Source organism: Penaeus monodon, unplaced genomic scaffold (genome assembly GCF_015228065.2).
Source record: "Penaeus monodon isolate SGIC_2016 unplaced genomic scaffold, NSTDA_Pmon_1 PmonScaffold_384, whole genome shotgun sequence".
NCBI lineage: Eukaryota > Metazoa > Arthropoda > Malacostraca > Decapoda > Penaeidae > Penaeus > Penaeus monodon.
Genome location: NW_023658604.1, coordinates 29,486 through 41,985, shown reverse-complemented (window position 1 = coordinate 41,985; position 12,500 = coordinate 29,486). Strand labels below are relative to the sequence as shown.

General features: G+C 42.3%; 1 protein-coding gene across 1 annotated transcript in view; it reads left to right on the top strand.

Annotated features, from left to right (window-relative positions):
• The window catches only part of LOC119570768 (uncharacterized transmembrane protein DDB_G0289901-like), a gene marked incomplete in the record, with an annotated part of 66,593 nt that overhangs the window by 35,949 nt on the left and 18,144 nt on the right, over nt 1-12,500 (top strand). The window contains 2 exon segments of the mRNA XM_037918386.1: nt 1,966-2,058; nt 2,887-2,973. Coding sequence (XP_037774314.1) covers nt 1,966-2,058; nt 2,887-2,973 — 180 coding nt within the window.

Sequence of the window (12,500 nt, the reverse complement as noted above, 5' to 3'; positions counted from 1 at the left end):
CAATACCCAATATTTATCACAAATTATTGTTATGGTTATTATCTTTATATTTATTTATTTCCCATATTTTATTTCCCATATTTTCTCGTTTCCTTCTAGCATTTTCATTATTCATTTTCATTTCATTTTCATTCATTTTCGGTCATTTTCATTCATTTTCATTCATTTTTCAGTTTTGATCAGGGTTTCGACAGCAGGAGACGTTGCAGCACGATATTATCTTTTTTTTTGGATTTGCTATGTTTCGATGTGTATATTTGCAATGAATTTTGCCTTTTTTTTTTCGCACATGCCTTGTATTGTATCATACGACGCCTTTACGTATTGCGTTCCTTAGGCGTCTTTGCAACGTATATGTGCATTGGTTTGTGCTTGTGCAATTTGGATTTGTTATTATATATATTATTGTTGTTTTGATTTTTTTGCTGTATTTTTTTGGCTTCTGTGATTTTTTTTTTCTTTCTTTCTTTTTCTTTTTTCCTTCTACTTGGCCACCATTTCGTCTTGTCTGTCGTTCGCCAAATTATCGATTCCTTCTCTTTAATTCCCCCCCCAGTGGCGGACGCGGAGGAGGGAGGAATGGGAGGAGGAGGAGGAGGAGGAGGTATGAAGAATGACCTGATAGCTGGTATGGCGTCGCAGTATATCGGGAATATGCTCAGGTAAGCTGGAGAGGGGAGGGAGGGAAGGAGAGGGAAGGGAGGGAAGGAAGGAATGAGAGAATGAGGGAGAGGAGTGTAGGGAGGGAAGGAGGGAATATGCTCAGGTAAGCTGGAGAGGGGAGGGAGGGGGAGGGAAGGGGAGGGAGAGGGAAGGGGAGGGAGGGGGAGGGAAGGGAGGGAGGGAGGAGGGAATGAGGGAGAGGGAAGGGGGAAATGAGGGAGAGAGGAGTGTAGGGAGAGAGAGGGGAGAGAGGGAGGAAGGAGGGGAGCGAGGGAAGAGAGAAGGGAAGAGCGAAAGAAAGAGAGGGGGAAGAGAGAAAGAGAGAGGGAGAGGGTAAGAGAGAGAGAGAGAGAGAGAGAGAGAGAGAGAGAGACAGAGAGAGAGGTTCAGATAGGAAGGAGATAAGAGAGAGAAAAAGAAAGAGTCAAGAGATAGGGAGAGGGAGAGGACGAAAGAATGAGTGCGATAGTTTAAGCAAATTCCAGCGCATTTGAACTAACCAACTCTTAATCTCTCGTTTCTCCACAACTGTTAAGTTATAGATTTTAGACACGGACACTAACACTTAAAAAGAAAAGTAAGTATAAACTAATAATTATCTTTGTCGTTTTGATTTTTTTTTTTTTTTTTTGTTTCGTGGCAACTATTCAAAATTATTTTCTTATATCATTCTTCATATTATTCTTCATTTTAATCATTTCTTCCTTTCCTTTTTTAAAAACCCTAATGTACATATACTTTCCGTGCATGTTTATGTGTATTTCAAGCTTCTTATGCAATGCATGAAAAATATAGAATTCGTTTAGGCAATTAGTTACTTAAATGTGGCGGGAATCCCCATAGACTTTTGCACATTGTAGCTAGATAAGCAGGTTATATATATATATTTTTTTGAAATATTTACAATTTCTGTATTCAGATTTGATAAGTGATGATAATTATAGAGAGTTTGTTATAAAAGATGAATTTATCTTCATTATTGTAAAAGGGGATGTTTAAAAGAGAGAGAGAGAGAGAGAGAGAGAGAGAGAGAGAGAGAGAGAGATAGAGAGGAAAAGAGAAAGAGAGAGAGAGAAAGATAAAGAGAAAGAGAAAGAGAGAGAAAGAGAGAGAGAGAGAAAGATAAAGATAAAGAGAAAGAAAGAGAGAGAGAAAGAGAAAGAGAAAGAGAGAGAGAGAGAGAGAGAGAAAGAGTGAGTGAGAGTGATATATATAGTGTGTGTGTGTGTATGTATATGCATGTGTGTGCATGTGCGTGTGCGTCTGTGTGAAAAATATACTTACATGTGCGTCTCCTTTCAGCGGAGGAGGAAACCGCGGAGGAGGAGGAGGAGGTCAGAGCCAGGATGACGTTCTGTCCGGCATTGCTTCGAACGTCATCGGAGGTTTAGTCGGGTGAGTTCAATTTTCGCCCAATTTTCTCCCAAGTTTCTCCCAATTTTCGCTCAATTTTCACCAATTTTCACCCAATATCCTTAATTTATCCCAATTTTATCCCAATTTTCACCCAATTTTCACCCAATATCCCTAATTTCCCCCAAATTTTCCCCAACTTATCCCAATTTTCTTCCAATTTTCACCAGTTTCCCCTAATTTCCCCCAAATTTCACTATTCCCCCCAATTTTCCCTAATTTATCCCAATTTCCTTTATTTTTCTCCTCAATTTCCCCCAATTTTCCCCAATTCCTCCTAATTTCCCCCAATTTTATTATTATTTTTATTATTATTATTTTATTATTTTTATTATTATTATTTATAATTATTATTATTATTTTATTATTATTTATTATCTTATTATTATTTTTTTATTTTAATTTATTCTTTATGCTTTATTTTATTAATCTTTTGTGTAATACAGAGATATATTTTGGCTTATAAGAATATAAATAATGATAATAATTAGCAACATTATAATTATTATAAGGATTAATTATTATTATTATCTATTATTATTATTATTATCAATATCATTATTATCATTATTATTATTATAATTGCTATTACTATTATAATTAATGATTAATGATTATTAATAGTACTATTATAATATGATTAGTTATTTAGTAATCTAATTAATACTAATATAATTAATCGAAGTAATCTAAGTTATATTAATGAATACTAATTAGTAATAATATTTTTCTTCGTTTTAGAGGAGGAGGAGGAGGCGGTCATTTATTTATTATTATTAATTTAATTTGTAATAATATTCATCGTTTCAGAGGAGGAGGTGGAAGCGGAGGAGGAGGAGGACAGTCGTCTATGTCAGGCGGAGCCATTGCGTCGAACATCATTGGCAAGATTGTCAGGTGAGTGAGAGGGAGAGAGGGAGGGAGAGGGAGAGAGGGAGGAGGGAGAGAGAGGGAGGTAGGGAAGGGGAGAGAGGAAGTGAGTGAGGAGAGGGAAAGGGAGAGGAGGGCGGGAGGGGGAGAGAGGGAGAGAGGGAGAGAGAGAGGGATGGAGGAGGGGGAGAGAGGGGTGAGGGAGAGAGAGAGAAGAGAGTGAGAGAGAGACGAGGAGGAGGGAGAGGAGGAGGGGGAAGGGACGGAGGGAGAGGAGAGAGGAGAAGAGAGACGGAGAGAGAGAGAGAGAGGAGGAGAGAGAGAGGAGCTGTTCGAGTAGAGAGAGAGAGAGAGAGAGAGAGAGAGAAAGATTGTCAGGTGAGTGAGTAAGAGAGAAGGAGAGGGAGGAGACGACGAGGAAGAGAAGGGGAGGGAGGAGGAGAGAGTGGAGGAGTAAGAAGAAGAAAGGGAAGAAAAGAGAGGGAAGAGGAGAAGAAGAGAGGAGAGGGAGAGAGCCGGAGAGAAAGAAGAGAAAAGGGAAACCAAGAGAGAGACAGGGAAAGAAAGGAAAGAAAAGAAAGAGGAGAGAGAGAGAGAAGAAAAAAAGATAAATATCCGAAGAAAAAGAGAAAAGAGAGAAAGAGAGACGAGAGAAAGAGAAAGAGTGAGTGACGAGAGAGAGAGATGAGAAAGAGAAGAGAGAGATGGAGACGAGACGAGATGAGAGAGAGATGAGGATGTGAGAGAGAGGGAGGAGAGAGAGGAGAGAACTGGAAGAGGAGATGAGAGAAGGGAGAAGAGAGAGTGAGTAGAGAGAGAGACTGAGAGGAGGAGATGGAGAGAGGGAGAGTGAGAAGGAGAGAGAGAGGTGGAGGAGAGAAAAAGTGAGAAGAGCGAGGGAGAGTAAGAGAGAGGAAAAACAAAAGGAGAAGGGGAAAAAGAGAAAAAAAAAGAAAGAAAAAAAAAATAAGGAGATTGAGAGGAAAAGAGGGAAGAGGAAGAGAGAGAAAACGAAGAGAAGGGGAAAAGAATGAGGAAGAGAGAGAAAGAGGAAGAGGAAGAGAGAGAAAACGAAGAGAAGGAAAAGAGAAATAAGCTAAGAGAGAGGGAGGAGGGAAAGAAAAACGAAGAGAAGGGAAGAAAATGACGAGAGACTATGAGAGAGACGAGAGAGAGAGACGAGTGAGAAAAGAAGAAAGAAAGAATGATAGAGAGGAGAGAGAGGACGAGAAGAGAGACACGGGAGAGAGAGAGGAAAACGAAGAGAAGGGGAAGAAAGAATGAGTAAGAATGAGGATGAGACGGAGAAAGAGGAAGCGAAGAGGAAGAAGGGAAGAGAGGAGTGAGAGGAAAAAGAGCGGAGAGGAGCAAGAGAGAAAAGGAGAGAGAAAGAGGGGGGAAAACGAAGAAGAAGAGAAGGAGAAAGAATGAGGAGATGAGAGAAAGAGGAAAGAGGAAGCGGGAACAAGAGGAAAAAAGAAGAGAGAGGAAAAAACGAAAAAAAGAGAAGAGGCAAAGAAAGAAAAAAGAAGAATGAGAGAGATGAGAAAGAAGGAGAGGAAGATGTGAGAAGAGAGAGAGAGAAAGGGAAACGAAGAGAGAAGGGAAGAATGGAGAGAGAGATAAGAGAGAAAAATGAGGAAGAGAAAGAAGAGAGAGAAAACGAAGAGAAGGAAGAATGAGAGAGAGAGAAGAGAGAGAAAACGAAGATGAAGGAAAAGAATGAGAGAGAGGAAAGAGGAAGAGGAAAGAGGAAGAGCAAAAAGACGAGAGGAAAAGAGCGAGAAAAAAGAAGAGGAAGATGTAATAAGAGAAAGAAAGAGAAAGAGAAGAAGAAGAATGAGAAAGTGAAGAATAGAGAAAGAGAAGAGAAAACGAAGAGAAGGAAGAATGAGAGAGAGAGAAAGAGGAAGAGGAAGAGGAAGGAGAGAAAACAGAAAGAGAAGGAGAAGAATGAGAGAGAGAGAAAGAGGGAAAGAGGAAAGAAGGAAGAGGAAGAGAGGAAGAGAGAGGGGGGGAAAGGGAAAAAGAAGAGGTAGAAAAGAGAATAGGAAAAGAATGAGAGCGAGAAAGAGGTAGAAAGCGAAGAAAGAGGAAGAGGAAGAGGAAGAGAGAGAAAACGAAGAGAAGGGAAGAATGAGAGAGAGAGAAAGAGGAAGAGGGGACGGAGAGGGAAAACGAAGTAAGAGGAAAAGAGAAGCAGATATGAGAGAGCGAGAAAGAGAAAAAAGAGGAAGAGAGAGAAAAGAGGAGAGAAAACGAAATGAGAAGAAGAAGAGAAGGAAGAATGACCGAGAGAGAGGGAGAGGAAGAGGAATAGATTCAGAGAGAGAAGAGGAAAGAAAGAGAGAGAACACGAGGAGAAGGGAAGAATGAGAGAAGAGAGAAAAGCGGGAAGAGGAAAGAGAAGAAGAGGAAGAGGAAGAGGAAGAGAGAGAAAACGAAGAGAAGGGAAGAATGAGAGAGAGAGAAAGAGGAAGAGGAAGAGGAAGAGAGAGAAAACGAAGAGAAGGAAGAATGAGAGAGAGAGAGACAAAAAAAAAAAGAGGAAAGAGAGGAGGAGAAACGAATGAAAAAGAAGGAAGAGAAGAGAAGAAGAATGGAGATGAGAGAGGGAAAAGAGAAGAGGAGGAAGAACAAGAAAGAAGAAGGGGGAAGAAAGAAGACAAGAATGAGAGGGAGAGAGAGAAAGAGGGAGAGAAGAGGCAGAGAGAATCAGAGACAGAGGGGAAAACGAAGAGGAAGAGAGAAGGGGACGAAAAGAATGAGAGAGACAAGGAGAAGGAGAGATGAGAGAAAGAGAAGAGGAAAGAGAGTAGAAAACGCCAAGAGAAATGAGAGGATGGAAAGAGTGGAGAATGAGAAGGGAAAAAAGATATGAGGAGTTATAAGAAATGACGGGCGGGAGATGAGAGAAAGAGGAAAGAGGCAAGAGGGAAGAGAGAGAGAGAGTGGCGCAAACGAGAGAAGGAAGATGATGAGAGAGAGAAAGAGGAAGAGAGGAAAGAGAGAGGAAAACGAAAAAAGAAGAAAGAAGAGAAGGAAGAATGAGAGAGAGGAGGAGGGGAGAAAAAAGAGGAAGAGATATAAAGAGAGGAGAAAGGGGAAAGCGAAGAAAGAGAAAGAAGAGAAAGAAGAGAAGAAGAGAAAGAGAAGGGAAGAAAGAAAAGGACATGAGAGAGGAATGAAGAGAGAGAAAGAGGAAGAGGAAGAGAGAGAAAACGAAGAGAAAATGGAGGTAAGAGAGATGAATGGGAAAAAGGAATTTGAGAAGAGAGAGAAGAGAAAGAGGAAGAGGAAGAGGAAAGAGAGAGGAATGGAAGTGAGTAATGAGAAGAAACGAAGAGAAGAAGGAAGGGGAAGAGATGAGAGAATGTGAGAGGAGAGAGAAAAGAGGAGGGAAGAGGAAAGAGGAAAAAAAAAAAGATGAGGAAAGAGAGGAGAGGAAAGAAAAAAGAGAGAGAAGCAAGAAGAGAGGGGAAAACGAAGAAGAGAAGGGAAGAAGAAAAGAAGGAGAGATGAGAGAGCCCCGAGGATTTGAGGGGGAAAAGGAGAGAGAAAGAAAGAGGTAAGAGGAAGAGGAAGAGGAAGAGGAAGAAAGAGACTGAGGAGGAAGGGAAGGGGAAGGGAGAGTGGAAAACGAAGAGAAGGGGGGGAAAGGGGAAGAATAAGAATGAGGAGGAGAGAGGAAAGAATGAAGAAATGAGAGAGAGAGGAAAGAGGAAGGAAAGAGGCAGAGGTGAAGAGAGTGGGGGGAAAAACGAAAGAGAAGGGAAAATGAGAGATAAGAGAGAAGAAAGAGTAAAGAGAATCAAGGGAAGAAAGAAGAATTAAGAAAAGAATGAGAGCCGAGAGAAAGGAGAAAGAGGAAGAGAAAGAGGAAGAGAGAGAAAAAAAAAAGAGACAAAAAGAGATGAGAGGAAAACGAAATGAGCAATGCAAGAGAGAGAGTGAAGAAGAGAAGAAAACGAAGAGAAAGATAGAGAAGGAAGAAAGAAGAATGCTGAGAGAGGAGAGATGAGGACGAGAGAAAGAGGAGGAAGGATGGAAGACGAGAGAAAACGAGAGAGGAAAGAATTTGAGAGAGAGAGAGGAAAAACGAGAAAAAGAGAGAGGAAAAGAGAGAGAAAAGAAAGAGGAGAGAGATGAAGAGAATGAAGAGGTAAGAAGACAGTGATGAGAGAAAGAGGAAAGAAAGTGGAAAAGAGGGAAGTATGAGCGAGAGGAAAGAAGAGAGAAAAGACGGAAGAGAGAGAGAGAAAAGAGAAGAGAGGAGAGTGAGAGAAAAGAGAGAGAACTAAGTAGAGAGGAAAGAGAGAGAGAGAGGATGGAGAGGAAGGGAAGAGAGGAACGTGAAGAAGAGAAAAGAAAGAGAGAGGAGAAGGGGAGGAGGGAAAAGGAGAAGAGAGAGGGGGGAAAGGAGGGAGAGAAGAAGAAGAGAGAGGGAGGAGGAGGCACAAACGAAGGAAAAGAGGAAGAGAGAAAACGAAGAGAAGGAAGACTAATTGAGAGAGAGAGAAAGAGGAAAGAGGAAAAGACGAAGAGAAAACGAAGAGAAGGGGAAGAATTGAGAATGAAATGAGAGAAGAGACGAGGGAAAGAAGAGGGAAGAGAAGAGGGAGGGAAGAGAGAGAAAACGAAAGAGAAGAGGAAGGAAGACATGAGAGGGAAAGAATGAGAGAGAGAGAAAGAGAAAAAGAGGAAGAGGAAGAGAGAGAAAACGAAGAGAAGGAAGAATGAGAGAGAGAGAGAAAGAGGGAGGAGAGAGGGAATGAGAAAAGGAGGGAAAGAGGAGAGAGAGAGAGGAAAAGAAAGAGAAGGGGAAAGAACATCATGGAGAGAGAGAGGAAAGAAAAAATGTAGGGAAGAGGAAAAGAGAGAGAAGCGATGAGACGGAGAGAAAGAAAGAGGTTAAGAGGGGGGAGAGAAAGAGGAAAGAAGAAGAGGAAGAGAAGAGAGAGAAACGAAGAGAAGGAAGATGACCCGGAGTATTGAGATTTTTGGAGAAGAGGAAGAGGGAAGAGAAAAAAAGGAAGAGGAAGGATAAGAATAAGAGGAAAGAGAAGAGAGCAAAAAGAGGAAAGAGGTCAAAGAGGCGAGAGTCAAAAGATGAAGCGGGAAAGAGGAGAAAACGAAGAGAAGAGAAAGAGAGGAAAGAATGAGAGATGATGGAGAGAGAGAAAGAGAAGAGGAAGAGAGATGGAGAAGAGGAGAGAAAGAAAACGAAGAGAGGAAGGAAGAAGAAGAGAATGAGAGAGAGAGAGGAATAGAGGAAAGAGGAGAAGAGAAGATGGGAAAAACGAAGAAAGAGAAGGAAGATATGAGAGAGAGGAAGAATGAGAGAGGGGAGATTTGAAGAGGGGAGAGAAGCGAGGGGGGAAAGAGTGAGGAGAGTTGGAGAGAAAGAGGAAGAGGAAAAAAAAAGAGGAAAAGAGGAAGATGGAAAGAGAGAGAGAAAGGGGGAAAAGGAGAGGGGGAAGAGTGGAAAAAAGAAAGAGAGAGTGGGGGGGGGAAAGAAAACGAGTAAAAGAAGGAAGGAAGAATGAGTGAGAGGATGAGGAGAGAGGAGAAAGAGGAAGAAGGCAAGAAGAGGGAAGAGGAAAAGAAGAGAAGAGGGAAAACGAAGAAGAGAGGGAAGAATGAGGAGAGAGAGAAAGAGGCCGGGGAGAAGGAGAGACGGAGGAGCTGGAGGGAGAAGAGAGAGAAGAGGAGAGAAGAGAGAACAGGGAGGTAAATGATAGAAAGAGGACAGAGGAGAGGGAGAGATTTGAAGAGGATGCGGAGAGGAGGAGAGAAAGAAAGAGGGCAAAAAAGAGGGGAAAGAGAGGAGAGAAAAGATGGGAAAGGGAAAGAGGACAGAGGAAAAAGAGGCAAATATAAGAGAAGAGAAAAGAGGCAAGAAGAGAAAAGTAAAAAAAGGAAAGGGAAAAGGAAGAGAAAAAAGAGGAAGAAGAAAAAAGAGGGAAAGAGGTAAGAGGAAAAAGAAGAGGAAGGGAGGAAAAGGAAAGAGAGGGAGAGGAAAAACGAAGAAAGCGAAGGAAGAAGGACGAGGAGAGAGGAAGAGGAAGAGAAGAGGAAGAGAGAGAAAACGAAGAGAAGGGGAAGAAGAAGAAATACGAATGAGGAGTGGAGTGAGAGAGATCGAGATGAGAAAGAAAGAGGAGAAGAGAAAAGAGAGTGAGAAAAATGGAAAGGATGGGGGAAAGGAAAAACGAAGAGGAGAAAGAGAAATGATGAAAAGAGAAGGGAAAGAAGGAAGGATGGAAGGGAGAGGGGAAGAAGCAAAAAAAGAAGGAGAGAAAGAGGAAGAGCAAAGAGGAAAAGAGGGAAAAGAGAGAGGGAAAGCGAAAATAAGAGAAAAGAGGAAGGAGGAAGAAGAAGACAAGGAAGGAGCGGAAAGACGAAGGAGCGGAGAGGAAGAAGAGGAAGAGGAAGAGAGAGGAAAGACGAAGAGAGAGAAGGAAGAGAAGTGGATGAGGAGAGAGGAAGAAGAGAGAGGAAAAAGAAAGAGAGAGGGGGAAGAGTGGAGAAAACGAAGAGAAGGAAGAATGAGAGAGAGAGAAAGAGGAAGAGGAAAGAGGAAGAGAGAGAAAACGAAGAGAAGGGTAAGAGAACGTGAGAAGGGGAGAAAAGAAGAGAAGAGGAGGGAGAAATGAGAGAGAAGAGAGGGGGGAAAAAAAGAAGAGGGATAAGAGAAAGAGGCGAGAAAGAGGGGGAAAAGAGAGGAAAGCCAGGAAAAAGAGGGACAGAAATGAGAGAAAAGAGGAAAGAGGGAAGAGGGAAGAGAAAGAGGAGAAAGAGGGGAAGAAGAGGAAGAGGAAAGGAGGAAGAAAGAAAAAGAGGAAAAAGAGAGATAAGAGGAAAAAGGGAAGAGAAAGAGGAAGAAATTAGAGAGAGAGAAGAAGAGGTAAAAGAAGAAGAAGAGAAAGAAAAGAGAAAAAAGAGAGGAGAGAAGAGAAAAGAAAAAGAAGAAGAGAGAAAAAAGAGGAAAGAATGAAAAAGAGGAGAGAAGGGAGAGAAACCACAGAAAAGAAGACATAAGCGAAGAGAATGACGAGGAAGAGTGATAGAAAGGAAGAGAGTAAAGAGAGAGAGGAGAGAAAGAGAGAAGAAGATGGAGAGAAAGATGATGAGAAAGAGAGCCAAAAATAAAGAGAAGAGAGAGAAAAGAGGAAGAGGAAAAGAGGAGAGAAGAGAAAGAGAGAAGAAGGAAAAGAAAAAGAGGAAGGGGAAAGGAAGGAAAAGAGAGAAAAAAGAAAGAGGAAGGGAAGAGATGAGAAAAGAGGGGGAAAAAAGGGGGGAGGGGAAGAGGAGGAAGGAGAGGAAAAGAAGATGGACAGAAAGATGAGAGGAGGAGGGAAGGAAAGGAAAAAGAAGAAGATAGAGGCCGAGAAGGAAGAAGAAGAAGAAAAGAAGAGAGAGAGAGAAACGAGTCGGAAGAGGAAGAGAGAGGGAAAACGAAAGGAGAAGGGGAAGAATGAGGAGAGATGGAGCAGTAAGAATGATTGTGAGAGAGGACGCAGAAAGAGGGAAAAGAGGAAGAGGGAAGAGAGGAGAAAACGAGAAGGAAAAGAGAGAGAAGGAAGAAAAAGAATGGGAGGAATGATGAAGTTAGATAACGAGAGAGAAAAGAGAAGGAAGAAGGAGACGACGATGAGGGGGAAAGAGAACGAAGGAAGATAAAGAGGAACAAAAGAAGGAAAGAAGAGGAAGAAAAAGTAAGAGAGAGGAACAGAGAGGAGATAGAGAGAGGGAAAACGAAAAGAGAGAGAAGAAAAAGGAGAAGGAAAGAAGGAGAAGAAGGAGGAGACGAGAGAAGGAGGAGAGAGGAGAAAGAGGAGGAAAGAGGAAGAAGAGAGAGAAAGACAAACGAGAGAAGAAGAAAGGAGAGAGCTGAGAGAAAGAGGAAGAGGAAAGGGAAGGAGAAAGAAAGAAGAGAGAGGGGGAGGAGAGGATGAGAGAAAGAAGGAGGAGAGGAAAGGGAAGGGAAGCGGCAAGGAAAGGGGGGGGAAGAAAGGAATGGAAGAGAGAGGGGAGAAAGGGGAAGGGAAAACGAAGGAATAGAGAAGAGAAGTAGGGGAGAAGGGAAGAAAAGAAAAGAATGATGAGAAGAGAGAAAAAGAGGAAGGAGGAAGAGGAAGAGATGGAGGGGAAAACGAAAAAAGAGGAAGGAAGAAATGAGAGAGCAGGAGAGGAAGAGGAAAGGAAGAGGAAGAGGATGGAAGGACGAGGAATAGAGAGGAGAGGAGGAGAGAAGAAGAGAGAAGATCGAAAGATGAAAGAGGAGAGAAGAGAAGAGGGAGGGGAAAGAAAGAGTGGAGATTTTAGAAAAAGAAGAAGGGAGAGAGAGAAGAAGGAGAAAAAAGAGCGAAGAGAAGAGAAGGAGAGAAAACGAGAGGTGAGGGGGAAATAGGAAGGAAGAGGAAGATCGGTAGATCGAAAGAGGAAAAAAAGAGAAAGAGGATAAGAAAGAGAGAGGAGGAGAGGGGGGAGGGAAAAAAGAGAGGAGGAAGAAGAGAGAGATGAGAGAAGATCGAGAAAACAAGGAAAACGAGAAAAGAGAAGAGAAGGGAAGGAAGAAAAGGGGGGGGGAATGAGGGAGATGGCGAGAGAAAAGAGGAAGAGGAAGAGAAGAGAGGAGAAACCGAAGAGGAAAGGAGAAGGGGGGAAGAATAGAATAAGAAAAAGAGACGAAGAAAGACATGAGAGAGAGAGAGATGAGAGAAAGAAAGGGAGAGGAAAGAGAGAGGGGGAAAAAGAAGAGAGGGAAGAAGACGAGAGAGGGGGGGGAAGGGAAAACGAACCCCTGGAAACGGAGTACAATAGGGAAGAGAGAAGAAGAGGAAGGGGAAGAAAAGAAAAGAAAAGAATGAGAGACGAGGCGAAGAGGTAAAGGAAGAGGAAAAAGATAGAGAAGAGAGGAGAAAATGAGAGAGAAAACGAAAGAAAAGGGGAAAAGGAAGAGGACGAGAAAGAGAGAAGAGAGAAAAGAGAGAGGAAGAGAGAGAAACGAAAGAGAAGGCAGACACGAAGAGAGAAGGAGAGGGAAGGAGAGAGAGGAGAAAGAGGAAGAGGAAGAGGATAGAGAGACGAGGGGGAGAAAACGAAGAGAAGGTAAGAAGAAGAAGAGAAGAGAGAGAAGGAGAGAGAGAGAGAGAAGAGAAAGAGAGAAGAAGATAAGAAGAGAGAGAAAGAGGAAGAGAAGAGAGAAGGAGAGAGAGGAATAAGAGAAAGAGAGAAAGAAGAGGAGAGAGAAAATGAAAGAGAGAGAGAGAGAAGAGAGAAGAGAAGAGAGAGAAGAAGAAGAAGAGAAGAAGAAAGAAAGAGAGGAGAGAGAGAGAGAGAAGAGGAAAGAGAGAAGAAAGAGAAGAGAAGAGAGAAGAAGAGGAAGAAGAGAGAGGGAGAAAGAAGGAGAGAGAGAGAGAGAGGAGAGAGAAGAGAAGAAGAGGAGAAGAAGAGAAAGAGAAGAGAGAAGAGAGAAGAGAGAGAGAGAAGAGAGAAGAGAGGAAGGAAGAGAGGAAGGAGAGAAGAGAAGGAGAAGAGGAAGAGAGAGA